This window comes from Ambystoma mexicanum, chromosome 1p (genome assembly GCF_040938575.1).
Source record: "Ambystoma mexicanum isolate Mex_15411 chromosome 1p, UKY_AmexF1_1, whole genome shotgun sequence".
Lineage (NCBI taxonomy): Eukaryota > Metazoa > Chordata > Amphibia > Caudata > Ambystomatidae > Ambystoma > Ambystoma mexicanum.
The window spans coordinates 412,921,900-412,949,566 of record NC_090921.1 but is presented as its reverse complement, the minus strand read 5'-3'; the positions used below and the strand labels follow the sequence as shown (position 1 = coordinate 412,949,566).

At 46.6% G+C, this 27,667-nt stretch overlaps 1 protein-coding gene across 2 annotated transcripts in view; it reads left to right on the top strand.

The window, feature by feature from the left end:
- The window catches only part of CPAMD8 (C3 and PZP like alpha-2-macroglobulin domain containing 8), a 1,947,746-nt gene that overhangs the window by 527,309 nt on the left and 1,392,770 nt on the right, over positions 1-27,667 (top strand). For both annotated transcript variants that reach the window (XM_069649211.1, XM_069649210.1), the window contains exon 16: positions 21,723-21,872. In XM_069649211.1, the coding sequence (XP_069505312.1) occupies positions 21,723-21,872 (150 nt within the window). The remainder of the gene's footprint in view (positions 1-21,722; positions 21,873-27,667) is intronic.

Sequence of the window (27,667 nt, the reverse complement as noted above, 5' to 3'; positions counted from 1 at the left end):
CTCATGCCCGCCCTCGGATGCGTCATACATAATCTCCAGCGTCGCATCCGGCTCGTCAGCCAATACGGTCTCGGGCCAAGTGCTCCGGACCTCCCTGATCACTCTGTGGAACGTCATGTATTGCCCCGTGTGCAGCCCCGCCCCCGCCTCTAGATCTGCGAACTCCGCCAAGGCCCCATCCTGCCAAATGTCACCCAAAGTGACCAGCCCCACTGACTCCCAGTATGTTCGCAGGATGGCCCCAAGCTGTCCGTCTTCCCTTGCCAAGGTCACCAGCGGCAGCTGCGGCATGCACGGCAGGGGATCCCCCATCATCCGGCAGGCCCTTCGCCACATGTTCCTGCCCAACGCTAGCATCTTAGGACGTCCCCTCATCCATGTGCTGGATGCCCAAATGATCTCTCGCAGGTAGAAGGGAGAGCAGTCCTTTCCCAACAGTCTGTGTTCCGGGGTTTCGTCGTCCGAAAGCCACTTGGCCACGTACTGCAGCTGCGCTGCCACGTAGTAGGCCTCAAAGTTCGGCAGCCTCACGCCGCCTTTCTCATAAGCATTCTGCAATTTCCACAATGCGACCCTGTTACGCGTGCCCTGCCATAAGAAATCTCTACATACCCTATGTAGTCTAGCGAAAAACCCCTTGGGTATCATGTATGGAATGTTATTGAAATAATGCAGCAGCCTAGGTAGCACGACCATCTTAAGCATAGCACCCCGGCCCATCATCGCTAAGGGTAGTTTCTCCCAAAACCTCATGCACTTCTCAATCCTCCCCACTGCCAATTCAGTATTGTGCCTGTGTTCCTCCCCGGTCGTGTGGTATACGTCTATGCCAAGGTACCGAAAGGTGCTTGTCGCCCATGGGATCCGCAATACTGGCAACCTCTCAGCCGGTATCCCCACATAGCCGCCCAGCGGGAACAGAGTGGATTTCCGAGGGTTGACCGCTATGCCAGAAAGCCAAGCAAACCTCTCCATCACCTCCAAGACATATTGCAAGTTCTCTTCAGGGTATTGGAGGTACAACAGCATATCGTCGGCATACAGGGATATCAGATGGCTCTCCCCCCCCACCTCTATGCCCACCGGGTCATACTGTTGCCGGAGGTAAATTGCCAAGGGCTCAAGGGCCAGGATGTACAACATTGGGGACCAAGGACATCCCTGCCTGGTGCCTCTACCTAACTGCCACCTGTCCGACATTACTGCCCCCGTACGAACTCTGGCTAGAGGCGCGCTGTATAATAATTCGGCCCACCTCCTGTACCCCGGCCCCATTCCGAAGTGATCCAGTGCCGCCAACAGCCACGGCCAACGAACAGAGTCGAACGCCTTGACCGCATCCAGCGCCACTATCGCCATTTCGCCGTCCTTGCTACATCCCCATTCGACCACTCTGTGTAGGCGTCTATGGTTGTGGGTAATGTTCCTGTCCGGGACATAGCCCGTCTGGTCAGGGTGAATCAGCTTGCCTATCACTCTCCTCATTCTAGCCGCCAAGACAGCTGTTAGGATCTTGCTGTCCTGGTTCAGCATCGACAAGGGTCGATAGGAGCCGCAACCGTGTCCCGGTGTATTGTGCTTGGGGAGTGGCACTATGACCGCTTCCCTGAGTGATTCTGGTAGCTGTCCCAGCTCAAACGCCTCATTAAACATGTCCAGCATGGGTGGGAGTACCTCTTCCCCATACGCCTTATAAAACTCACTGGGGAACCCGTCCGCCCCCGGGGCCTTGCAAGTGGGCAGCTGTCGCACTATCTCTCTGAGCTCTTCCAGAGTGATCGGAGCATCCATCTCCTCTCGCTCTTCATCGCTGATTCTGGGCAGGCCTATATCCCCGAGTACTTCATCTATCTCCTCTCGGCTCCCCCCTTCCCGATCTTCATACAATGTTTGGTAGTATTCTGCGAATGCCCCATTTACCCCTTCTTGCGTGTCGATCTCCGCACCCCCTTCGGTGATGACCGATCGGATCGGAGCCCTAGGGGTTTCGCTCTTATATAGCCAAGCGAGGAGCCTGCCTGTCTTGTCCCCACCCGCATGCAACCTCTCAATGTACTTCGTATAATTCAGGTTACAAAGTCTGTCCCAGTGCCCAGAGCACCGCTGCTGCAGCTCAGTAACTACTTCCATATCCGTCCCACCCTTCTCCAATTCTTTTTCCAGCTCGATCTCGGCCTCTCGCAGGTCGGTCAGGATTCCGCCCATTAATTCCTTGGACTTCGCGATAGCAACTCCCCTCATCACCACCTTAAAAGCCTCCCACAAAGTACCAGCCGACTTGACACTCCCTGTGTTCGACTCAAAGTACGCGACTATCTCCTCCCTCATGTCCTCCTTGAATACCGGATCCCGTAGCGCTTCCGCCCGAAGGCGCCATGTTGGAATCCGTGCACGTGGGGGGCACAGCCGCCATTGCATGATTAGGGGTGAGTGGTCCGAGAGGACCCTCGCCCTGTAGTCAATCTGTTCACACTCCGTAAGAATGTCTGGAGTGGCAAAAAAAGTAGTCGAGCCTCGTGTGCAGTTGGTGCGGAGCCGAATAGTGCGAATACTGCCTCCCACCCGGGTGTCTCGCTCTCCACACGTCTACCAGGCCTAGATCCGTTAGCAGCGACTGCAATACCTTGGCCGCTGGGCTGGGCCTAACCATTTTGTCATCCGACCTGTCCTCCCTGGGGTTAAGCACACAATTAAAGTCTCCACCCCAGATTACTGTGCTCCCCATCCCTTCACCGAGTCTCGCGCACAGTGTCTTAAAGTAAGTCGCTGTGTCCTGGTTGGGCGCATAAGTATTTATGATACAGACAACTCTACCTTCCACAATCCCCCGAACCATGGCCAGCCGCCCGTCCGACTCCACAACCTCCCCCAAGAGCTTGAACGGGACATGTGGTGCAACCCAAACCAGCACACCCCTGGCATACGCAGAGAATGTGGATCCAACCACTGTCCCCCTCCATTTTCTCCGCACCATTTCAAGTTTATCCCGTGTCAAATGCGTTTCCTGTAACAAGGCCTCGTCTATCCTCTGCCTCTTCAAATACAACATGACCTTATTACGCTTCAGGTAGCTATTCAACCCTCTAACATTCCATGTCAATACCTTAAGGTCTCCCATGATTTATCCGTAGCTCCCACTTCCCCCTCTGGTCTGATCGCCTCCCCCCAGTCCCGACTACTTCCCTTCTCAGTTTCTTCCCCAGGCTCACATAACAACTAACAACCCCCCCCCCCCCCCCCAACCCAACCAACTGCCCAGCTCCATCCCTGGATCTCAGGCATCCCCGTGTCCGGTTCTCCCCGGAAGCCCGTGTAGAGAACCCGACACAGTGACTAATCTAAACACACACTGGGGTACGAATAAAACGGCCCTCGGATGCCCCCTACACATCTATATCCGCGCTCGCGGACCATATTCGAAACAGTTAAAAAGTGCATCCCCATCACAAAGTGGCAAAGACTATATTCCAGTCCAAATGTTCAAAGTCAGCCGGGCCCACTGTTTCACTTAACTCTCCCTGCTCCATCCGCCATCTGCTCATCGGGCTCCTGCGGGCAGTTCTGCGCTTCGAGCCATTCCATGGCCTCCTCACGGGTGTCGAAAAACAGCGTCTTAGCCTTGAAGAAGACCTTAAGTTTGGCTGGGTAGAGTAACATATACTTGAAACCGGCCGTCCGCAGGCGCCTTTTGACCGCCCCAAAGTTCATCCGACTGCGCTGCACTTGTAGAGTGTAGTCGGGGTAAGCAGTGATGGTTGCCTCCCCTCGCCGTATGGTGCCCCCTTTACGAAAATGTTCCAGAATCTTCTCCCGGTCTTTGTAGTTGAGGATCTTGGCGATCACGGGCCTGGGCGGATTACCCGGCGGTGGCCTTCTGATCAGGGCCCTATGTGCCCTCTCCACTGCAAATCCCTGCGTTAGGGCACCTCCGGTGATCTCCTGCAGCAGCAAGGTCTCAATAAAATCTGTGGGATTCTGGCCCTCAGCTCCCTCCGGTAGGCCCACAATCCGGATGTTGTTTCTGCGGGCCCGACCTTCTGCCTCTTCAGCCCTGCTTTCCAGGTTGCCTACCCTCTGCACCAGGGCATGGATCTCTCGTTTGTGCGCGGTGCATTCCGCCACAGTCGGGCCCATATCCTTCTCCATGGTCTCTGTGCGCTCGGCTAGGGTTCGCACATCTTGCCTCAGGAGGTTCACGTCCTCCTGTACCGCCCCGACCTGTAGTTCCATCGCAGTTTTCAGTTCGGCCACCGCAAGTTGGAGTTTGGTCTCCCATGTCGCCTTCAGATCTGCGATGGCTGCCAGGACCTCCTGGTTCGTTCCTCCTGTGGCCATCTCCTTGGGCTGGGCCTTCTCTTTGCTCCTGGTCCCCTCGGTGCCAGGCGACGTCTTGGCAAATTCGTCGAGCGTGGGCTGTTTATTCTTCGCCCTCAGGAGCTTGCTCGACATATCTTCGATCAGGAGCGTCCCTTCGATCTCGCTTAGGCCCCAGGCCTGGGGGCACTATGTCCCCCCATCGCCACACAGTTTCGGCTACCTCCAGTCAGGCTTGCTCTCGCTGGATCGCGCTGAACGTGAACTGAGGGAATCGCCTCCAGAATCCCGGTCCCCGATCCTTTGTCCCAACATCAGGCGACGGCAGCCATTTTGTCTGCCGGCGAAGCTCCGGCATCAAAACTTCTCGCGGCTCCTGAGTACACAAGCGCTGCACAATCCCGTGTGAAAATGCATCCACATGTGCAGCCGAGCTTCGCATTTACAGTCATCACCGTCTATGCCACATCGTAGCGGCCGTTGCGCGGATTCAGCCGGATAATGTTCGGATCAGCGGGAGCTCCCGTTCAGGTACATCCTTTCACATGGCGTCCAAGCCACGCCCCCCCGGCCAATAGACAACTCATGATGGTGACTGGAGCTATACACTGTGATGTGCCGCCTCAGAGCATGTGGAGATGTGGACATCAATATGCCATCATTGATTACATCTATGTTGATTCTAATTTATTTGCATTATCTGACTCACTCCTTATCAGCCTCGTAGTGATCATGAACTATTATCTCTTTCATGGTCATGGTCAATGCATAACACATGTACTGCTGGAAACCGCTACCATACCCAGCTTGTGCTCTCTGGGGGCCGCAACCATTTCCAGTGGTCCGATTAAAACCTTGACACAATTAAATGATCACATTACCATCTCTGGACGACACGACTACGTGGCTGCACTGCAAATCTTCAAGGAACAAAATTCCATGACAAACAAAGAATATTCAAGCATAAACACATTTATTAATGCAGCATTACAACTTAAAAACTCAACCACCCGCAGAGTGAAACGAGCGACCAGGAATCTATCCCCGATGGAAAGGGCCCTGGCCATTAAGCAATTAAAGACCCAACTGGCTTAAAGCCTGGCAGGCCCTTATGCATCAGCATGACGGCGAACAGATGTTACTTCAGATAGCAAACATCAATTTGGGACAAATATGGCAGCTACTTAATTATGCTCATTGCACTCCTCTACAAATCAATACGGTGATGGAACAACAGTGGTTAGAGCATTTTACTGCCTTATATGCTCCACCTAAGAATCATCTTCCTTTAATTTCTATCCCTATGCCAAATCTTCTGCACATACCACTACCTGAGCAAGACATCATATATCACATCCGCAAGTTGAGCTTTTCTAGAGCATGTGGCCCCGACAGACTGCATATTTTTATGATCAAACAGTATCCTGAACTATGGGCGAAGATATGCCTTACCATCTTTAGCCAAGTCTTAGAAAGTAAAGTGCTACTGTCTTCTTGGTTGCACACAATTATTATTCCAATTTTTAAAAAAAGGCGATTGGCAATCTCCAACCAATTACAGGCCTACTTGATGCTCCGGGAAAAATATTTGCCTGTATAATTTTGCAAGAGTCTAAAAACTGGGCTATTAAGTTCAATCAGCGAGATCCATATCAAACTGGTTTCATTCCTGGTTTGGGTACAGCTGTTAATCTGTTAACGATAAGCGCCATTAAAGCCCACTCACAATTTATGAACTATCATGTGTATGTGGCGTTTATTGATTTTAGAGCGGCGTTTGACTCTGTTCCCTGAGGGTTACTGTTACATAAGATGCTCAAAGTAAAGTGTCCTGAATAAATAATTACTCTAATTGGTCTTCTTCATACTGATACGTCCATCCATATTCGTCTATCAATGGATGGTGACATGTCCTCTGCTATTCCCACACATAGAGGATTGAAGCACGACTGTATACTAGCTTCAGCCCTGTTCAGTTTCTTTATTTCAGATGCCAGAGACAAACTCAGCAAGGTCCTCTCAGAATCTCCAAAACTGGGTCCCAACACTCTTACCTGGCTCCTATATGAGGATGATGTGGTCCTCTTGGCCAAGATGTTAAAGGTCTACAAAAACAGCTAAATGCTTTAAATGAATATGCAGAAGATAACCAATTAGCAATCATCCATGACAAAACCATGATATTACGATGTGTGAAGGCCAAGAAGGATCGAAGTACGATATACTGGTTTCTCAATAAAACGAAATTTGAAGTCATCCACGAGCACCGCTACTTGGATACCAATATCAACGAACACCACCAGGATCTTCCCTACATCAACAAAATCAATACCAAAGTTGCCATAGCCATATCACAAATGCGCATCATAAATGCAAAACATGGAACGTTTTCCAGTATCCCAGTACTTATATTTTATAGGCAAAATGTGATACCTATAATACTTTATGGAGCAGAGACAAAATTCAGGAATCCAGAGACATTTTGGCTCAAGATAGAATGCCGTTTCTGGAAACATGTCCTATCATTACCAGCGAACCAACCCATGGCCATTATTAGGCACGAGCTAGGATTGGTATCCCTTTATGGAGCCCATGCGTGGAAGCTCTGCTCCTTATATAGGAAATGCCTATTCCCTAGCAAAAAAGATTCAGTGTTACACTTCTTGTCTCAGAATGTGCAGACGGCAAGTCATATTTTTCTAATTGCTTGGAAACATGAAATCACCAATAGATTAGAGGAAGCAGGCATCTCTATTGACCCCCTTCTATCCAATCCAGTGCGAGCCAAACAAAAGATTTGGCAGCAGGATTGCATACATACTCGCCAGACTTGCCTCACATACATAGATTTTAAAAATAATCCGTTCTTGCATAAAACATTTCAAACCCTGGAGTCCTATTTTATAAAATGACCAGCTCCTTTTTATAGCCATGCTTTTCTGAGGTTTAGACTGAATCTATGGTTGATACTGATATTTTATTTGTATCGCGCTCATACACAAGTGTTTCAGAGCGTGACGAGGCAGGGGAGAGGAACAAGGGAGAACAGAAACAAAGATATTGCTAGGCCCAGTGACATTGAGAATGTGCAAGTGCTGGGGAGAGGGAAGGGGGAAAGTGCAGGAGAGAGGAGGAAAAGTGGAAAGTGCTAAGCAGGGAAAGTAATAACAAAGTGGTAGTGCAGCCAGCAAGTGGCAAGTGATAGATTTAAGGTGCAGACAGGGGGTGTCTGATAAGTGCAGAAAAGGGTGGACTATAGGGTTACAGATACAGACCCAAGAGCAATGGCTGCCAGGAGGCAGTGCGGGCGCGTGGCAGGATGAGCAAGTACCTGTGCCCAAAATCACAGGGTAACTGGGTGCACGATGCCAAAGCAGAACAGAACAACAAGGGAGAAGAGAAGCAATGGCAGAAGCAACGAGGAAGGTCTTGAGCTGCTTCTGGAACCAGAGATGGTTCTCCTCAAGTTTGAGAGTGGCAGCGAGGCTGTTCCAGATGGAGGCCCCAGCTGAAGACAGAGATCTACCCCCGGCTCGTTTCTTTGAGAAATGACTGACCCTGAGGGAGTTGGAGGTGGAGGAGCGAAGAGCTCGAGAGGGAAGGTGTTTACGGAGGGAAAGTTGAAGGTATTTTGGACCCATGCCCCAGAAAGCCTTGTGGACAATGAAAAGGGTCTTGAATTTAATCCTTGCAGCCACTGGAAGTTAATGAAGAGATTTCAGGGCTGGAGAGATACGATCCCAGGGCTTGAGGCCAAGGACAAGTCTCGCAGTCTTGTTCTGGATGAGTTGCAAAGGGCAGAGCGTAAAGAAAGGCAGAATACCTCTGAGGAGGTGCAGTTGGAAGTATAATTTTTTAGAGACATCAGAGATGTTGGCCGAAAAGGAAAGTGTGGAGTCGAAGATGACCCAAAGGGTCTTAGCCTCGCAGGTTGGGGTAGGGGAGGGCAAAGGGAGGCCGGCCAGAGGGTGACAGGAAAGGAGGGTGAGGGTGTGCCGATGAGGAGGATCTCAGTCTTGCTGGCATTCAGGCAGCGATCAGTAGCGGCACACCACTCCTGAACAGCAGACAAGCAATCAGAGATGAGAGAAGGAGAAGAGGTGGCCCGAGGGAAGCCTGAAAATGAGTTGAGTGTCATCCGCATAGCACTGAAAATTGGAGCAGAAAACGGCAATGCGATGGGCGAGAGTTGCCAGAAAAACCAGGGTGAAAGGTCAGACCTCTGGGGAAAACTACGGGTAGAGAAGGAGATAGAGGAAAGGAAGGACCCAAGTTGGACCTGGGAGGGTCGATCAGAGTGGAAAGAGGTCAGCCAGGCCAGAGCCTGATCTGTGATAGCCAGGTTGTCATGGAGACCGTTGAGCAGGATGGTATGGTTGACCGTGTCGAAGGCAGAAGAGAGATCGAGTAGGATGAGGACAGAGGGGATGTTAGAGTCAAGGTTGGAGAGCAGATCTTCACAGATGTTCAGGAGAGCAGTTTCCATGCTTGGTCGTGGAGACAGCCAACAGAATCAGAGTGAAGATTAAGCGGAGAGATGGTCAGCTTTTCTAAGAGTTTGCCCAGAAAGGGAGTGATAGAGATCGGGCGATAGTTTGCCGGGCATGAAGGGTCGGCTGTGCATTTTCTGAGAAGAGGATGCAAAAGAGAGTGCTTCAGAGGGGAGGGGAAAGCTCCCGAGGCAAAGGAGAGGTTGCAGAAATCGGCCAGTGCAGGAGCAAGGGTGTCAATGTGGTCCTTGATGGTTTTGGAGAAACAGGGAAGAACCTGTTTTGACGAGACATTCGTAGATTGGAATTGTCTAGAGATCTCATCAGGGGAGAAAAGGGGAAAGGAAGAAAAGGATGGTGGCGGGGCAGCTCCAGGAGGGTCAGCATTTGCAGAAGGGGAAGGGAGAGGAGGGGGAGGTGAAGAGAGGGTGGACAGGATGTCCTGGGTTTTTTAGATCAAGTGAGAGGCAAGGGCTGTTCAAAGGACCAGGGAGACAACAGGTGAGGTAGAGACTGCAGCAGGGTTGGCCAGCTCCTTGCAGATTTTGAAGAGTTCAGCCGAGTTGTTAGATGCCGATGAGACATGGGCTTGGATGTGTGCTCCCTTTTTAGTATGGGCAGAGAGTCTGTATTGCCTTTGGAGCAGGCGGCAGGCCAGTTTGTCAGAGGATGAACAAGAAGCCCTCCATTTCCTCTGTCACCCTGCACTTACGTTTGAGGGTAGCTAGGTCAGAGTCGTACCAAGAATTGCACTTGGCTTTGGGCTTCAAACGGATCCTCATGACAAGGTCAAGAGCATCAAGAGTGTCAGAGATAGAAGAGTAGAACATGGAAAGGGCTGTGTCACTGTAACGCTTACCTGGACACCTCGCGAGCATAATGCCTTCTTAGCCTGTGGACCTGGTGCTTGATACTTTTTGGATTCTCTTTCTGTTTGAACAACAATAAAAATAATAGAGCACTATAACATCTACTGACTAAGATACTACTGCATGAGATGTGTACTCTTTTAATCCCTCCCTTCTAACCTGTGTTTATTTTTTGTGGAGCTCTCCATCCTGCTTTTCTACAGGGGTGCGTTGAGATGAAGAAACAATGGTAACTTGGGTAGCTGAAGTATTCTATAGTCTCTTGTTAAGAATGAGACTTGGGGTAAGTAGCTGGTGAAACTACTGTAATCTTTAGGGCTTGGAATAATTCCTACGTTGGAGAGATCACTCTTTCTAATAACTTGCTCTTTTTTCTTTCTTTTACAGGTTCTCTGAATCTAGGAAAAGGAATTATGGCTGCAGAGGGCTGCGGAGTTACTCAGGATGAGAAAACGTTTAAAAACATAAGTTCGCTTATACGGAGCAACTGCAGCCTCCAGGGAAGCGTGTGGAAAAAAACTGTGAGGTGAAAACATGAAGAACCTTCAGTACGTAAAATGCTTAGTAAACGTCTTCTTTCTTTAACTATTAAATTTGTTTGTTATTTTAAATGCCTCTTGTCTTGTCTGCAGGTTTTTGGAAAGCTGAGGAAACATACCTTTGGAAGATGCGGCGGCTGCGGAAGAAACTTCTGACTCGAATTACTGTGACTACAAACGAAAACTGTTGACTGAAGATGCGGCGGTGAGTGAACCTTCTGGCGGAAGATGCTGCGACAACGAATGAAGACTGCTGACTGAAGATGCTGAGGCTGTGAGTGAAACTTCTGACGCAAGGTAGTTTCTTCGTAGATAACCTTAGGCAGGTAGGGATTTTCTATTAACTTATTGAACTCTGTAGTTTTGCTGTAAACTAATTATCTCCTTTTACAGGTTCTGTGAGGGAGGAGAAACGTCGGTAGTGTTACCCGCTGTCAGCGGAGCAGACACGAAAGCACGCATTCCAAAAAGAGTCGAGGCTTAAATAGCTCCTTCTGCAATATGAATAGAACGTGCTGCAACTTATAAAAGGACCTTGCGGCGGCCATGTTAAGTGTCTGGAATTACTGTAAAACATCTCAAAAGTCTATGGTAGTGAATGCTGAGAATGATGTAAATGCCATGTGTGCCAGGCTAACACCTACCTTGGACCTACTGTTGTATCTAATGTTTTCTGCCTAGCCTGAAAGCCTGAATGAGGGCTATGCCCACTGACTGGGATCATGACAGTCACAATGTGAGTCAGCCAAAGACGGACGGGGGGCGAGGGGGAGAAGTTGGCAGCGAAAGCCTCAACTGAAACAAGCTTCATGGGACGGATGTCCGAGAAGGTAGGTGGCAGTGTTGGTGATGGCTTGGCCTGGGGGTTAGAGAGGGAGAGATGTGAGAAGAGGAGGAAGTAGTCGCTCCAAGAGAGAGGAGTGGTCAGAGGGATGGAGAGGGGGAGGTCAGAGGAGATCAAAACACCAAGCAAGTGCCCTGCAGAGTGAGTCGTGCCAGAGGGGAGGATAGAAAGGGAGAGGGTATCGCAGAGGTCACAGAAGAGTACAGAGGAGGAACAGGGAGAGTTTAGATGGATATTTAGGTTCCCAAGACGGAGGAGTTGAGTGGTTGAGGCCAGGATGAAGGGGGAGAGAAAGGTGGTGATCTGACCAGGAGGCCGATAGATAGTAGCCACGGTAAGAGAGTGGCCAGGAGAGAGAGAAAGCCTGCAGACAATGCATTCAAAAGAGGAGTATGTCTGTGTGGGAATGATAGAGGCAGGAATCCACTCAGGGAAGATCAGGGCTACGCCCCCTCCAGACTAGATGAATCTGGGTGCAGAGAGTATCTTGTAGCCGTCATGGAAGAGAGTGTTAAAGCTCATGACAGAGCTGGCCGTGAACCATATCTCGTTGAGGCCGAGGACATAGAGGTCAAGTTCTTCCAGGAGGTGGCAAATGTCAGAGGAGTGTTTGACAGAGGAGCGAGAGTTGAGGGATAGGGATACAAATCGAGGTTCGTCCTGCAGAGGTGAAGAAGAAGCCCGAGGGAGGGGCAGAAGAGGGGGGGAAGAGAGGGCAAGGTAGCCAAGGGGACAGCAGGAGATGAAAGGAAATTGATGAGGCGAGGGAAGCGCCTATCAAAGAGATTGGCCTCAGGGCCTTGGACCATGACAGTGCCATTTAGGTAGACATTAATGATGACCTTAAAGGTCATCATTAATGTTGACAAACAAGGTGTTATCTAATATCACAGGCTGGCAATTTATGCTGCTTCTGTCAAGAGGCTGCTCAATCTGAATCTTTAAGACACCTGTTAATCGAATGTCCTAGTTTAGTCACTGCACTTAATATGTATTTGAAAAGTCATTTTAAAAATTTCAGAGCCCTTGATCTTGATGTACTGTGGCAGCGTGTGTTTTGTGCAGAATCACAATTGTTCAATTTGTATTGTCATTAAATATTAACCAAAGTTATTTCATTGGTATTTATTCCTTTGTTTTTTATATCTGTTTGATATTCTGTGATGTTTCATCATCATGTATGTGTCTTTAAGAATTTTACTTATCTGGATTTAATTTTATATTTATATAACCAAATTAAAAGTTGATGTTCAATTCAACTATGTCAATTAAAAAAAAAATATTAAAAAAAGAAACCTCTGGTGCCAAACCAGAGGGAGGTCAATAGAAACCCCCATTCCAGAGAACATTTGGGAAATGTTGTGTATGTGGGTCTGTTGATCATGGGAAAGGGGATCCCAGATGCAAGGGTAAACCTTCAGGGGACCACACTGCCTCCTTAGCCTTCATCCCTGCGGGAGACGTTCAAATGGCAAGTGGCAACTTTCAATTACTGGCTGAAGACCACATTGGAGTTCAAGACAGTGTTTCTTTAGTGTCCCTGGGTCTGTGGGAACAACAGAATGTGAATGTGTACAACTCCATACCAGATAGCACCAAAGAATATTATAAGGACAGTGTACTTGTAAATGGCCAGGAGAACCCTGCCATCAGAGACACGGGGGCAAACATTACAGTGGTTAATGAACGTTTTTTCAAACCCGAGGATGTGGCTAAGGCACCCAAAGGTTACAGAAGGCCCTATCCAAATGGTTCCTATTCTGCCAGCTCATCCAGTGCAATAATGACTGTTAGAATACCTGTCAGTGTACAAAAGTAAGTGCCAGGGAGAGTCCTGTTGGGAAATGATGAAAACTCTTGGAGTTGTATCTAGTACCCCCAGGCCTCCCAGTAAAAGGAAGCAGTAGCAAACACGATTGGCCAGAGAGGCAACCTTGAGAGACTCCTGGTAGGAGGTTGAGGATATTTCTAATACCCCCAGTCCACAGAAAGGCCACCCTTCTATTTCTAAGCCAAAGTCAGAGACAAAGGGGAAACCCAAGGTTTCAGGGAAAAAGAATGATCTTAAACCTAAGCCTGTTCACAGGACAAGAACATCCCTGAGAGGACAGTCCCAGATCACCCCAGTGACCCCTTCCCCAGCTGAGGCTGAGTGGGAGGACCAACCAAACTCAGAAGAGTCAGCTACTGGTGACACAGAGCTGGAAGAAAACCTTCCCTGCTTTGGAGATCTGGATCATCAGAAGGTGGGCCCTCTTGGGCAGACTTCAGCAGAGGTCAAAGAGAGTGCCCCTCTCTAGAAGGTCTGCGTCAGCAGACAGCTTCCCAGATGGAAATGTAAGAGCCAGGAAAGCATAGGCTTTTCTGGGAGGATGACGTCCTCTACAGTGATCCTATTGAGTGTACCCCAGGAGACTACAGGAGACTTGTAGTGCCCCAGGAGGTGAGACAGAAGTTCTTACAGTTAGCCCATGAGAGTCCTCTGGCTGGCCACTTGAGTTTCAAGGGGACCAAAGAGATGCTATCTCTGTATTTCTACTGGCCCAAGAGGGGGCTGATGTAGAAAAGTTCTGTAAGAGCTGCCACACTTGTCAGACTTCTGGCAAGAGTGGAGCCAAAAACGTGGCACCTCTAGTGCCTCTCCCTGTGGTGGGAGTCCCTTTTGAGAGGGTGGGGATTGACATTGTTGGTCCCCTAGACCCTACAACCTCTTCAGGCAACCAATTAATATTGGTGGTGGTAGACCATGCTACGAGGTATCCTGAAGCTACACCTCTGAGAACTGTTACTGCTCAGGCATTGGCTAAGGTCCTCCTTGGTATCTTTACCAGGGTAGGTTTTCCTAAGGAGGTAATCTCGGACAGGGGGTCAACATTTATGCCCCACTACACGCAGATCATGTGGAATCACCGTTGAGTGACCTACAAGTTCTCAATGGCCTACCATTCCCAAACCAATGGGTTGGTGGAGAGGTTTAATAGAACTATGAAGAGCATGATATGTGCTTTAGAGGAACCACTTAGAAGAAAGTGGGACCTTCTACTGCCATTGCTTCTCTTTGCTTATAGAGTAGTCCCTCAAGCAGGGGTTGGGTACAGCCCCTTTCAACTTCTCTATGGTCATCCGGGCAGAGGTCCATTGGCCCTGATCAAGGAGGGGGTGGAGAGGGCTCCTTCCCTACAGCCAGTGAGGGTAACTGACTAGGTGCTAGGCCTCCGGAGGAGGATGGCACTCATGATGACAGAAGCTTCAGATAACCTGAATGCAGGTCAGTTTCTGGTCAAACATTGGCATGACCAGAAGGCCAACATGGTGGAGTTTACTTTGCTTCTAGCCTCTGATCAAGAGGAGGAGGAGAGTGAGCTTCTCCCTGATCTCCTCAGGGGACAAGCCTCAGATGAGACAATTGAAGGAGTAAAACTCTCTTCAGATCTGACTCTGCAACAACAGGAGTAGTGCAAGGCTCTGTTAAATCAGTTTGCCTCCCTGTTCTCACTGACCTTGGGGCCAGCATGATATTCTCATTGGTGACAGTCTCCTTGTCAAAAGCAGGGGTTACAGAATGTCAGATCATGCAAGATCCCACATAAAGGAGGAGGTCAAGAAGATGCTTGTTCTTGGGGTTATTGAACCGTCTACAAGTATATGGGCTAGTCCAGTTGTACAAGTGCCAAAAGCAGGAACCAAAGAGTTCAGATTCTGTGTGGACTATAGAGCTCTTAATGCAGTCACCACGACGGATGCCCATCCTTTGCCCAGGACAGATGAGCTGGTGGACAAACCTGGTTCTGCCAAGTTCCTCACTACATTTGACCTGCCCTCAGGCTATTGGCAAAAAGCTCTGACAGACCATGCCAAGGAGAAAACTGCATGTTCCACCCCAGGAGGCCTCTACCAGTATAGGGTTATGCCTTTTGGACTAACAAATGCACCTGCTACATTTCATAGGATGTTCAATCAAGTTCTTAATGGGTTAGAGGACCTCTGCATGGCATACTTAGATGACATTGCAGTGTTCAGCCGCACTTAGGAAGAGCATCTTCACCACCTAGGATATGTTTTGCAGGCTCTTGAACAGGCTAATCGGACTAAGACTAGTAAACGTCAAATTGGTCAGAGTAAGTGCATCAATAATGGGTATATGAGAAGAGTCACTCAAATGCGCCAACTCCTAAAAGTCATCAAATGAAAGATTTCCGTTGGGTGAGTCAAGGCTGGTGATTCAAATCAACTTTATTGACATAGTGTTGTCTTCACACTAATTCAATTTCAGCTTGTTATATCCCTCACTCCGGTCAAAACAAATATGGCTTGAGCTGTTTTATTCACAATCAAATTATTGTTATTTCCTCAATTATATAAAAAACCTCGACTTGAATCGGTCAGTAAAATGTTCCAATATTCCGATAATATACGTTTGATTTTGGTAGCCCTAGTGCTGTAAATTGTGATAAACTGGATTTTATGTTCTGATGATCCAATCTTGGGTTTGTCAATTAGTAACGTTTCCCTTGTGATTTTTGTAGCTTTGTTGATTGCAGTTTTGATGTTATTAGATCTATATCCTCTTTGTTAAAATGTTGTTATTGTCTTTTTCAAATTTTCTTGGAAGGTGAGCTGAGTACTACAATTTTTTATCCTTAAGATCTCCCCATAATGAATGTTATAGATTATATGCTTAGGATGATAGGATGAAGCAAAAAGGAGACTGTTTCCAGCTGATGGTTTTGTGTATAATTTGGATTGGATCTGGTCCTCCTCAACAAATAATTCCAAATCTAAAAATTCAATGTTAGTTGGACTGGCTGTTTTTGTAAATGATAAGTTGAATGTATTGTTGTTCAAATGCAACACATAGGTATCAAGTTGCTTTAGGTCTCCTTCCCAGATTACTAAAATGTCATCAATAAAGCGACCCCAGAAGCGTATATTGTTGGAAAAACTGGGGTGTTTCCAAGCATATTGTATCTCAAATAGTCCCATAAGTAGGTTGGCATAAGAAGGGGCAAATTTGGACCCCATAGCAGTCTCCTGCAATTGTTTGTATAGAACATTGTCAAAAATAAAGATATTATGATGAAGACAAAAGTGTAACATTTCCATGATCTTTAGATTTTGTTGTAAGAGTAAGTGGTCTACCTTGGACATGGGATAGGAGGAGGTGAAATAAGGCCACTACCTAGCAAAGTACAAGTTGTACAAGACTGGGCCACCCCTACTACTCAAACCCAAGTGAGAGCTTTTATAGGTCTCACTGGGTACTAAAGGAACTTCATAGAGAACTATGGGACGATAGCTTCTCCCTTAAATGTGATCTCCTCACCCAAATTCCCCAAGAAGGTCAGGTGGAATGAGGATTGTACTAAGGCTTTTGAAGGACTAAAGAAAGCCCTTTGTCAAACTACAGTCTTAAGAGCTACTGACTACAACCAATCCTTTGTTGTCCAGACAGATGCTTCTAACACAGGGATAGGTGCAGTTTTGAGTCAACTGGGTGAGAAAGGCAGGAAACACCCTATCTGCTTCATCAGTAGGAAACTGAAGGATCGTGAGGCAAAGTGAGAAACTATTCAACGTGGGTGTTTTGCCATTGTGTGGTCTCTGAAGACGTTTATGCCATACTTGTATGGATCTACTTTTGTTATTCAGACAGACCACCAGCCATTGAGATAGTTAATGCAGATGAAGGGGGAGAATCCAAGATTGTTAAGGTGGTCAATCAGCCTCCAAGGGTTTGATTTCACCATAGAACACAGGTCAGAGTGTAATCACCAAAATGCTGATCATCTCTCCAGAAAGCATGACTGACTGGATTAGGAGATTCATCCAGTAGTGGATTAAATCCTCCTGTCCCTTTGTCTGGAGGGGACAAGTGTTAGGGAGAATTCTCATTTCTGGGCTAATTCCGATCAACCTTAGAGACCCCAGCTCTTTTGCTGGACTTTAAGACTTTTTAATTTTAACCCTGGAAAGAGTGAGCCCATTTTCTCACTCTCTCATGTGTTTTGATCTGATTTGGATTATCTGTTTCCTTTGTTTTTGGAGTCTGACAAACTCCATAGGCATCTACGTTTTGTATGGTGACACACATCACCTTCAGTGCAGTGTCACCGAGAAATCCTTTACATTCCTCATGCAGTTTAAATACCTTTTCTTTGGTGAACTACAGTTCCCAAGAATAGTAAAGTGAAATTGATTTTACTTACCTTTCTCTTTGTAGGTCCAACACACCCCATTTTATGTGGAGTGCTGGGGGGTTACTTAGTAGCCCATTTTCCTACTTGCTCATGTAACATTGTATATGTTACCCTCACTACTTTAAATGGCTGGTTGCAGTGGTTTAATGTTCCTACCATTGTGCTTTTCTACCGCAGGCTGAATCCTCAGCTGCATTATAGCACCCATGGGTGACCATTGTGTCACAATGGCCCCAGTCTTCTTTTTTTGCCATTTCTTGTTTGTGAAGTCGGTCTTGGGGTTTACTCTGTGCGCCAAACCGTGTTTAAGCCCTTAGTTAATTTTGCCTTTGTCAGGCCTCAGTACTGAAACCCGCCTCTGGCTCCAGTGTGTCTTGAAGGGAAGGAAGTGACGAAGGTGCCGAAACTGGTGGAAAAACACACATAGCTGCCGCCAACCATTAAATTGCTGTGCAGGAGTCCTCCAGACATCCTCTCTCTTGTCCCCACGACTGAGGCCCAGGAACCCAGAGTCTGCATCACTGCAACCTGACAAAAGAAAGCTGGATCCCCCTTGTCTAACCAAAGGTACTGTTCTGACTTCGGGGTACTTACCTCATCGCCTGTAGCTTGCTCTTCTCAGTTGAGACTTGCAGTAGCTGATTTCCTAGAGTTGATTGTAGCTCTAACTTTCGCAAGTGTAACAGCTTGTGAACCTATAGTGATTTTTCTTCACCAATCTCTCTAACTTTGTGCAAGACTGTTGCTATCTAAGAAGTGCCTCAGCTCCATAGACTTTGCTCCAATTGACTTTGGCTGTCTTGCTTCCTGCAGACTCTTCTATTCCGTTGACTTTGATTCTGACTGTCCCTCATAGGTGATACATTGTTTTTTAACTAATATTGCTGGGAAAGGTTTTTATTGAGACTTCATTGGAAGATTTAAAGTGCTCACATGCTCTGAGGACCGGTTTAACCTTTTTCTTTCCTTTAACTTTTCTTTCTGCCAACCTCAGAATTTACCTAGTGCAAAACTGATATATAAATGCCATCACTGTCCTAGTTAGTGAAGCCTCCTCCGGGTGTAGGAAGTATGTATGTAGCATCTCTAAAGTGTATCTACTTGCTTGGCCTTGATTCTGAGAAAGTATTTTGAAGGTTATATTTATTGTTGCACTCTACCCACTTTTAAAGAAGGCTTATTTAAAATGGACCGTTAAATACATAAATAATTATTTTACTAGAAAACCTTGAGTGTAAGTGTTATTTGGATACTTGTGTTGATTAATATGCAATGCTACAGCTCACATTTACTCCTCTTAAGTCTGACTGCTCAGTCACACTACCAACTTGTGTAGTACAGACCTATACCAATAGGTAGGTTACCTAATACCAAGAGGACAAGGGTGGTGTAGTCTCCCACAGGGTTACTACATCAATTCCTGCCCAACAGAGCCAGCTGCAGGAAGGTCAGGCTAGGGTTCAGAGGCTGAAAGGTCAGAGTTCCAGAGGATATCTCAGCAAACAAGTAAGTATTAACTTCAGAGTTAGTTGAAAGTGCTCAGGGACTTCACATAAGTCTCCCTATAGGCATTCCAGCATTAGGCCAGGCCGAATGGTATGGGCAAACTCCCAAACACATGAATCACCCACTCTGCCACACAAGAGTGACACAAGACTTGTGGTAAGTATTACCCAATCCAACACAGTACCTCAGCTATTAAGAAGTGCTTGGAGATGGTCGTCTTCCTGAAGCAGAAGTACAGGAACCGGAATTCTTGGTCTGGAGACTGAAGAAATGGCCACTGAAGGGAAACTGGCAGCAGCAGTTGATGGGAAAATCTTCCAACAAAGGATTCTTCAAGGCTTCAAATGGCTCTGCAGATTTGGCGTGCTTTTACAGGTATCTGATAAAGAATGACTGTCATCAGTCAGATTCTCTTCACTTTTTCAGTCCTGCACTCTGGTGAGGGGATTTCAGGGATTCAAATCGTGTCTCAGGAGGTTCAGCAGGAATCGGACTTCGGAAGGTCATGCGCCGCACACTGCCTTGAGCTCCCTGGGTATTTTCGGTTTGCAGCCCAGCAAGTTTGCAGCTTGTTGAGTTATGGCTCGAAATGCAGATCTTCTTGGGACTATTGGGTCTCACCAGCCACTTGGTAGGAATCATAGTTTTCGGGACCCCCAGATCGATTGGAAGGCAGTGTTAAAACAGGCTCTGGTTACACAGCACTGCACAAAATGTATAGACCCAAAGGTGTATACCGACTCTCACAGCATTACGTAGTTATTTTTATTATAATAGCGATCACCTTACATAGGAACCCCATATACTTTTGAGTCACAAAATATTCTTTTTTTTATATCATACAACAGACTCTGATGCAAAGACAGTGTATAAAAACATTACTTACATTCATTAAAAAGTACATATACATTGAAGCTCTAAGTTAATTATATTAAGTCAAAAAACACACTTCATAACCAACAACCACCCATACTGTACCACATACAACCCACATCATTCATTCACATTCATAATCACTCATGCTGTGGAAAATAAGCAAAGTGTACAATTGATAAGAACATTTAATGAGAATAAAACAAACAAAGGGTCTTGCAACTTGACTCTAAAATACAAAGTGATAATTACACATTGATGCACCCATTCACTACAATAAGGAACATATCAATAGTCCAGTTTTGATATAAACATTTACCCTCACAGTCAGGGTGACTATGGCAACTCTGTTGTCCAATGGAATATTAAACAAAGTACTGTCGACTCGAGTTTCAGCTGGGTACTGTTCATGATTTCTGTACCCAAGCCTTCTTCAGGACATACAAAACCCCACTTGGGGTTGAATTGGTGTGTGTTGCCAATTATCGATTTTGGATGTTTTAATGTCAAAGTTCTCAAGGGCAGGAACAGGATGCTCACTGTTCCTCACAATTTGTGTCTAGCATCTACGGTTTGATGCACTTGGTAGTTCGGTTCTTCGGATTGGGATATTCACAAGTTTCATACCTCCTAGATGATTATGGCCTGCCTATTCTGGTAGCTCAGTGGTGTCGCTCCCACATCAGTTACTGCCTCACCACCGCTGAATCTCGTAAAGCTGCATCAACCAGCCCAGGCCCTCTCAAAATCTGTTCAACGTCGGTCCGCAGGTCTCAAAAAGCACTGCTGTTTTGCTGCATAGAGTGTGTAAATCTCTACACGCCTACTCCAATCCAAAAGAGGTTACACAGAATGCTCTTTGGTCGCTGGAATTCGTTACAGCCGTCTTTTCTTCATTTTTCTCTTCGGATTTGGTTACAGTGGTTGACTTGTCAGCAGCCTCCTGGATCAGGGTATTTATCAGGTACTACAACATAACTTCCGCAAACTCTCCCCGCAGCCAGCCCCCCCAGTGGGAACTGGTTTCTTTCAGGTAAGCGCCAAGAGAAAGGGCTGCACCATTTTGGAATCCTCCCTTGCTGCCTTCCTTCACAGTCATTCTGGAGTCTCTGCGGTAAACACAAAGGAGTCCCGCCGAAGACAAACTTCAAACAGGATCTTTCCCACCTAGAAAGGCAGAACAAGACCCAAGAAACAGCAAGCAAACTAGAAATGGTAAAAAGAGAAGGAGCCTACCATTCTAGCCAAATAATGACCCTCTTGTGCATTACCAGGGCTAATTTGACAGCCTGCGAGTAATATGACCAAAAAGTCATTAAGGTATAACCACTGCCACCAGCCATTTAAGTTAGCTTGTCATTGTTACAAAATAATTTACCAGGATAGTGAGAAAGGGGATACATTGTATCTCCCCAGCACTCCACATAAGGTGGGGTGTGCTGGTCTCACATAGCCAATGTAAAGGCGATGGGAATCCCACTTTACTCTTGGGAACAGTAGTTCATCCAAGATATTAAGAGAAATTAAAAAGGGAAGCCCATTGGCAACCCAGCAACACTGCATATAAGATGCTGTGTACTGCCCTAGTAAATTACATACAGCCCAAAAGTTAAAGGGAACTATAAATTCATACAGACACTATGGAGAGACATAAAAAAGTCACCCATAAAAAGAATAACAAGCTAGGTGAGAGGGGAAAACGATTCCTGCTCACCTAAGGACAAGGACACAAAAGGTTTTGGGGTTCACACAGGTCAGGAAGATTTATCACATTTATGTAATTCTCACCTAACAATTCACTATTGACAACCTACATAGAATACCCTAGAAATGGAATTGTCACTTTATGCTTACATACCTTGTTTATTACAGCATTACCAATTGTATTGATTGAATTTCGACTAAATCTCTGTATTGGTTGCTAATACAATAAGCTATTTTACTGGCATTGATGCTAAATAAAACAGATAATCCAGTCTCAGTCCTGAACATTCTGGGTTTCGTTCTGCATAACATATGACCAGGTATCATGTATAACTGGAGTGAGGTCTTGTGATAGAATTCAACAATTTGTGTTTCTCTTTGTGCAGGTTTCCATTATTATTTCATCCAATGAATCCTGTCCCGGAGATCTTGTTGACATCAAAGTGAAAGCTGACAAGGGGAGCTGTGTCTGTGTAGCCACGGTAGACAAGAGTGTTTATCTTCTCAGGAAAGGTTTTCAGCTGACCCCTCAGCAGGTGAGACACCAGAGAGCCCGCAGTAATTTGTCAGGTGCAGATGTTGCTCTCCTTTTTTGCACACTTTCTCATGTCTTTGATAAATCTCCTCTCTCTGCCTTCACACCTGACTCTCATTTATTTACAGCATAATGTATATGTATCTGACCTGGTTTTTCAACAGAAGGAGGTCCTACATCTCACAGATGCGAAAGTCCTATGTCGCTGCACTGGCAGTTGATATGTAGATGGGCTGAAACCACTATTAACACCCAGTGGAGTGGTTGCAACCAACCAGGTGGCCTGGAACAAGTACTGTATCTACCAGTACAAGCCCCTGTTCCATTCACACCACATCAGACTCTCCCTAGCTCTACCACTTTCCCCGCTTTCAGCCCTTCCACAAGCCCTGTGTCACCCCTGCCCCATCCACCCCTCACCTACTGCTGCGCACCCCACCCATGCACCTCCAATAACCAGACTCCCCCCTTACTTAGCCTTGCATGCCATACTTCACAGCCTCTTCCTCCTCTTTGTTATGGTAAAGATAAGACCGCTGTGAAAAATTGTGCTGGACAGGAAAGGACAGGAGTCAGTATCTTCCACTGAATGTAAGGTGTAATGGTGGGAAGGGCTGTATAGCAACTGTGCAGTGCAACACCAGTGGGGCTGGAGAAACGTAAGGAACAATTAGTAAATGTGCTTGGCTAGAGTCCTCCACCCAGGTGCTTAGGCATCTCATCTCACAGACCCGGTCAGGCAAGAAACCACACTGCTCAAAAACACTGGGGTTGCATCGGTGGGCAGGAACAGTTGTGTGATGAAATGCACTTGGCTGAAGGCAGTAGCAGTGAAGGGACACGAAGAAGCACAGGTGGGTGAAGTCTTTTGACAGAATCACAGTTGACTGATGAGATACTGATGACAAGTGATGTTGTGAGGCAAAGGACATGAAGAGAGAGTCAGCTTTTTAGGCTGTTGCATACACTGGTTGGCTGAGTCTGCAGGTGGATAGCTGGGTGTGTGCAGAGAAACTTAGTCATAGTTAACCACTGCAGTACTTTCAGAGGCATCAGTTTGTATTATGAAGGGAGTGAGAGAAGGCCTTCCAGGGCTTGAAGACCTGTTTATGCCAGGCCCCTATTCACAGGGCACCTGACTATCTGAGTCTATACATAGTATAAACTGATGCCTCTGCCACTAGAATAGGAGCATGATGCCAGCTAGATGACTAAGGAAGGGAACACCGTATTTGTTCTGTCAGTCACCAGTTTAAGGACAGAGAATTGAGGTGGGCACCGTGGAAAAGGAGTGTTTTGCCATTGTGTGGATCCTTGAGAATCTGAGACCCTACCTCTTTGGGACTCACATTACCATTCATACTTACCATAAGCCCTTAATGTGAATGATGAGCATGAAGGAGGAGAATCCTAAACTGCCTAGGTGATCCATAAGTCTTCAAGGCTTTGAATTCACTATTGCGCCAGTGCCCAAAATAGAAATGCTGATGGTCTGTCCAGGATATATAACCGACATATATAACCGACATGAACAATCCATCCATGGGTAAATTAGTAATTCACCCTATCCCTGGTCTGGGGAGGAGGGGAGGTTAATGTTAGAAAATATGTTTTTTTGTCACTTTCCATCCATAAGACATCAGAGACTGTTTTTGCTGATTTTTGCAGGTACATTAAGCCATTTTGCTCTAATTACCTTGGTAAGCTCATTTGTTTTGTGGGCACTGATCAGTCCCTGTGACTATCAGTGCAGGAAACTCTGTTCTCCGAAGTTAAGTTCTTTGTTTATTTTTCCTGTACACATCACCTTCTATCAAGTGCAGTAGGGACACTTTGGCCCTCATTCCGAGTTAGGACTACACCATGGAGTAAATAGCTCCATGGTTGGCAAGCATGGAGCTATTTACTCCATGGAATACCTGCATGGTGAATGGAGTAATTACCGGTCCATTCCAAGGTTGGATGGACTGGTAATTCCCCATTCACCGAAGCCCTTCCCCATCCCCATTTCTGCCCCCATAGGGCTCAATGGGAATGGGGAAGGAGGTGATTACGGCACCGTAAATTACGGTGCCGTAATTTACTCCAAGGTCACTTTGCGGGTCCCGTAATTTACTCCTGCTAAAAGCAGGAGGTAAAGAGGGACCCACAAAGGGAACTCGGAATACGGAGGTAAGGGATTACTGCCATCGGTGCCCTTACAGGCGCCGGTAATCCCTTACCTCCAACCTCAGAATGACCCCCTTTGTATCCCTATAACTTTGTTTCGGGAGCTTGTGAATCTGCTTAGATTCACATGCGTTCAATAGGCTGCCATTTAGTGGTTAGTGCAGAGTATTGTTTTTTTTTTTCATTTCGAAAAAATGGGCATTGATAGGGGCGTACTGGTGGCAGCAGATACTTTTATAGTGTTATATTATTATTTCTCTCATGCACTTTTGCATTTTAATGCTGACTGCCAGTTAGTGTACCACATACTCCTAAATGGCTGTGCCTCAAGATTTTCATCTGTACTTTGGACATCCTATCTCTTGGCTTTCTTTATGCCCTGGAGTAGCTGGATTTTCCATATATGGTAAGGGCTTTCCTGAGGAAAGGTCCAGCTATTACAGGCAAAGTTGCGGTCTGTGTGTGTGTGGCCAGATGTTGTTGGCTGGCTCTAATTGAGGCCTTATCTCACCAAAATCCACATCCGAGGGTGGAGACGAAATTGGCAGTGCAGCGGGCGAATGCAGAAAGGTGCAACACATCGAAAAGGTGATGCAGTAGGGAGAATGGAGGAAGGATACATTTTCCCATACTTACTAATAACATAGAGAATGCCTTTAACCGCTATTGCAGCCTTACACATCACATTTAGCTTGCACATTCCTAGGCATCCCAATGGATAAAACTCCTTTTACATTTTTCCCACTCTGTACTATTAGGTTCCCTTGGAAGGACACGCACTGCGTTTGCAAGAGTTGCCTTTCACGGGACCACCACAGCCCACAGTACAAGGCCTGAAGGCTCTTTAAGCCAAAAACATTAAAGGAGCATCGTACTAAAAGGTAGCAAGCCTACACAATGCAGGTGGAAAAATATTTGAGTGAGTCAATCGCTTTCATTTAAGACCTTGATGCACAGGAAATGGGCACCGGCTTCGTAAGTGAATCCGAAGAATAGAGGACACGTGTATCACATCCTCGCAGCTGGCCCCTAGCCTCCATAGGGCTGACGTTGGGTCTTGCTGTGAAGACAACCCCTGGCATCCATCAGGATGCACAAGATCCCAAACTCAGGATAACAACACTACAAAAAGTCATACCTCTACTAAAAATGGACATTTTATGGCAACACTAGATTTGAAAGATGCATAGTTATACATTTCAATGTTCCAAAGTCACAGAAAATACTCCAGATTCGAAATAGTAAACAAACATTACCAATTCAAGGTACTTTTTTGGAATGGCCTTGGCACCTCATCTGTTCACCAAGGTGCTCCCAGTGGTCGCGCCACATGTACGGCATGAGGCCATACCAGTATACCCCTATCGAGATGATTGGCTTATAACAGGAAGGGATGCACCAGAGTGCCTAGTTACACACGTCCGACCCTACAAATGTTACACAGCCTATGCTTCTTAATCAATGAGAAAAAGTCAAGTCTCATCCCAAGCAGAGAAAAGGTTTTCCTGGGTGGAGTTCTAAACAGTCGAACAGCTGCAGCATACCCAACACCAGAAAGGGGCTAGGCTTTATCAACACTCATCCCCCTGTTTCAAGCCAGGTCAGATGTTATAAGTCACGGAAGTTATGAGACTCCTAGGCATGATGGCATCCTACATATTCATTATACCTTCTGCACGACTAAGAATGTCAATCATACAACAGTGGCAAGCGGAGCAATGGTCACAGAAAACAGGTCAATGGAACGGTCTTGTGGTAGTCTCACAAACAGTACATTGAAGTCTCCTTTGGTGAGAACCAAGCAACATGAGCATAGGAAGACCTGATATTTCATGTCCTCGCAGCCACATAAAACAATAATAACAGACGCATCACTGGCAGGATAGGGAGCACAGTGCCTACACCTCACAACCCAGGGGAAATGGGACAGCAAAACAAAAAACATACAACATAAACTGTCGAGAACTGCTAGCAATAAAGATGGCACTGGTTTCCTTCCAAAATGTTCTACAGGGAAAGACCATCCTCATTCAAACAGACAAGACTACTGCAGTGTTCTATAGAAACAAACATGGAGGAACTCATTCAAAACAGTTATCCACTCTGGCATAAAACATTTGGCCCTGTGCATACAAAGGCGAATATCCATACAAGCACAGCACGTCCCCTGGATTCACAACTGTCTAGCAGATTAACTAATCAGAGTCTTAATACCAGAACACAGGTGGGAACTTAACACCAATACATTCAGAGAGCTCAATGCAACATGGGACATGGGAGCACCCAACAAAAGACCTGTACAAGACACACCAAAAAATGCAAACCTATGCATCCAGTTTCCCCCAAACGGGGTGCCTAGGCAACACACTATGGATGAGTTGGTCTGGGATATCTGCACCTGCTTTTCCCCCCAACACCACTCATTCACAAGATAATTCACAAAATGCACAAAGAGAGATTAACAATGATACTAATTGCACCAATGTGGGCAAGACAGCCATGGTGCTCTCACCTAAGCACATGTCTCTGTGCCCACCTATCAAGCTACATCCAATACAAGACCTGCTAACACAGAAGAACAAACAGGTAACACACCCGACACCTCAGACGACCAATGTAGCAGCCTGGCTCATAAAGTCTATTAGGCAGATTTTCATTTTTATGCCCAATCTCCTCCAGATGTGAGCCCCCCCCCCCAGCACTTTTTGATGAACTACTGAATTTTTGATCTGTTCACTTGAGTGAGTGGTAACCTTTTTCCACACTCATTCTTTCCTTGGGATCCTATTATATTTTTTCTAATACATTTTTCTTGGAGTTATGTTTTCCTCCAAGTTTTATGGCATCTGCCTTTGACTTTTGCAGCACGCAGTGCTCTCTGTGCAGTCTTACCGGGAATATGCATAGTGCTGGTATGCCCAGCCGTGGAAGATCTAACTACCGGAGACAGAACAGAGGCAATAACTACTGAGGACGAAATAACATGATTCGAGGACAAACAGGAGGGAACCAAACTAAAAGGGGCAAAGGCCAACCTTTTTTTAGAGAGGAGCCCAAAGGCTTGGGACCTGGAACCTCGAGTTACGAGGAGTATGCAGGCCTTGTGGTGAACCGCTCTAATCATCAGCCCTCCCAGGATGAAATGAGAGTCTTAGAGAAGGGAATGGGTTTTGTTGCTACCAATCTACATAATCATCTCCTATTTCGGAAGGAATTCCATGAATTTATGAGAAAGATTCACCTCCATCAATACTTTCAAGATACTTTTTTTTTTAACAACTTTATTTCCGTTACAGCATCAAACACAAATTAACCACACTGGAATGATTCCCAATACAATCGATATATGTGAAGCATGATCAGTCCCCGCCTCTCAGCGGCTCCCCCCATGTCCACCCCCAAGTCTGTGGTGCTCTGACGGGCTGGGGATCCGTCAGGGCTTCGCAGCCCTACAAAGCTCGACACCAGGCTGGGTTGGAAAGTTAACGCTGGGAATCGGCGATGGTAGTCCAGCACTGGAGCCCAGCAGTGGGCGAAGCGGTGGATGCCCCCTCCCCAGCTGCCGTGACTTTCTCCGCCACCGGAATTTCCCAAACTTTTATCCACCAGAGGTCCAATAGAGGGCCC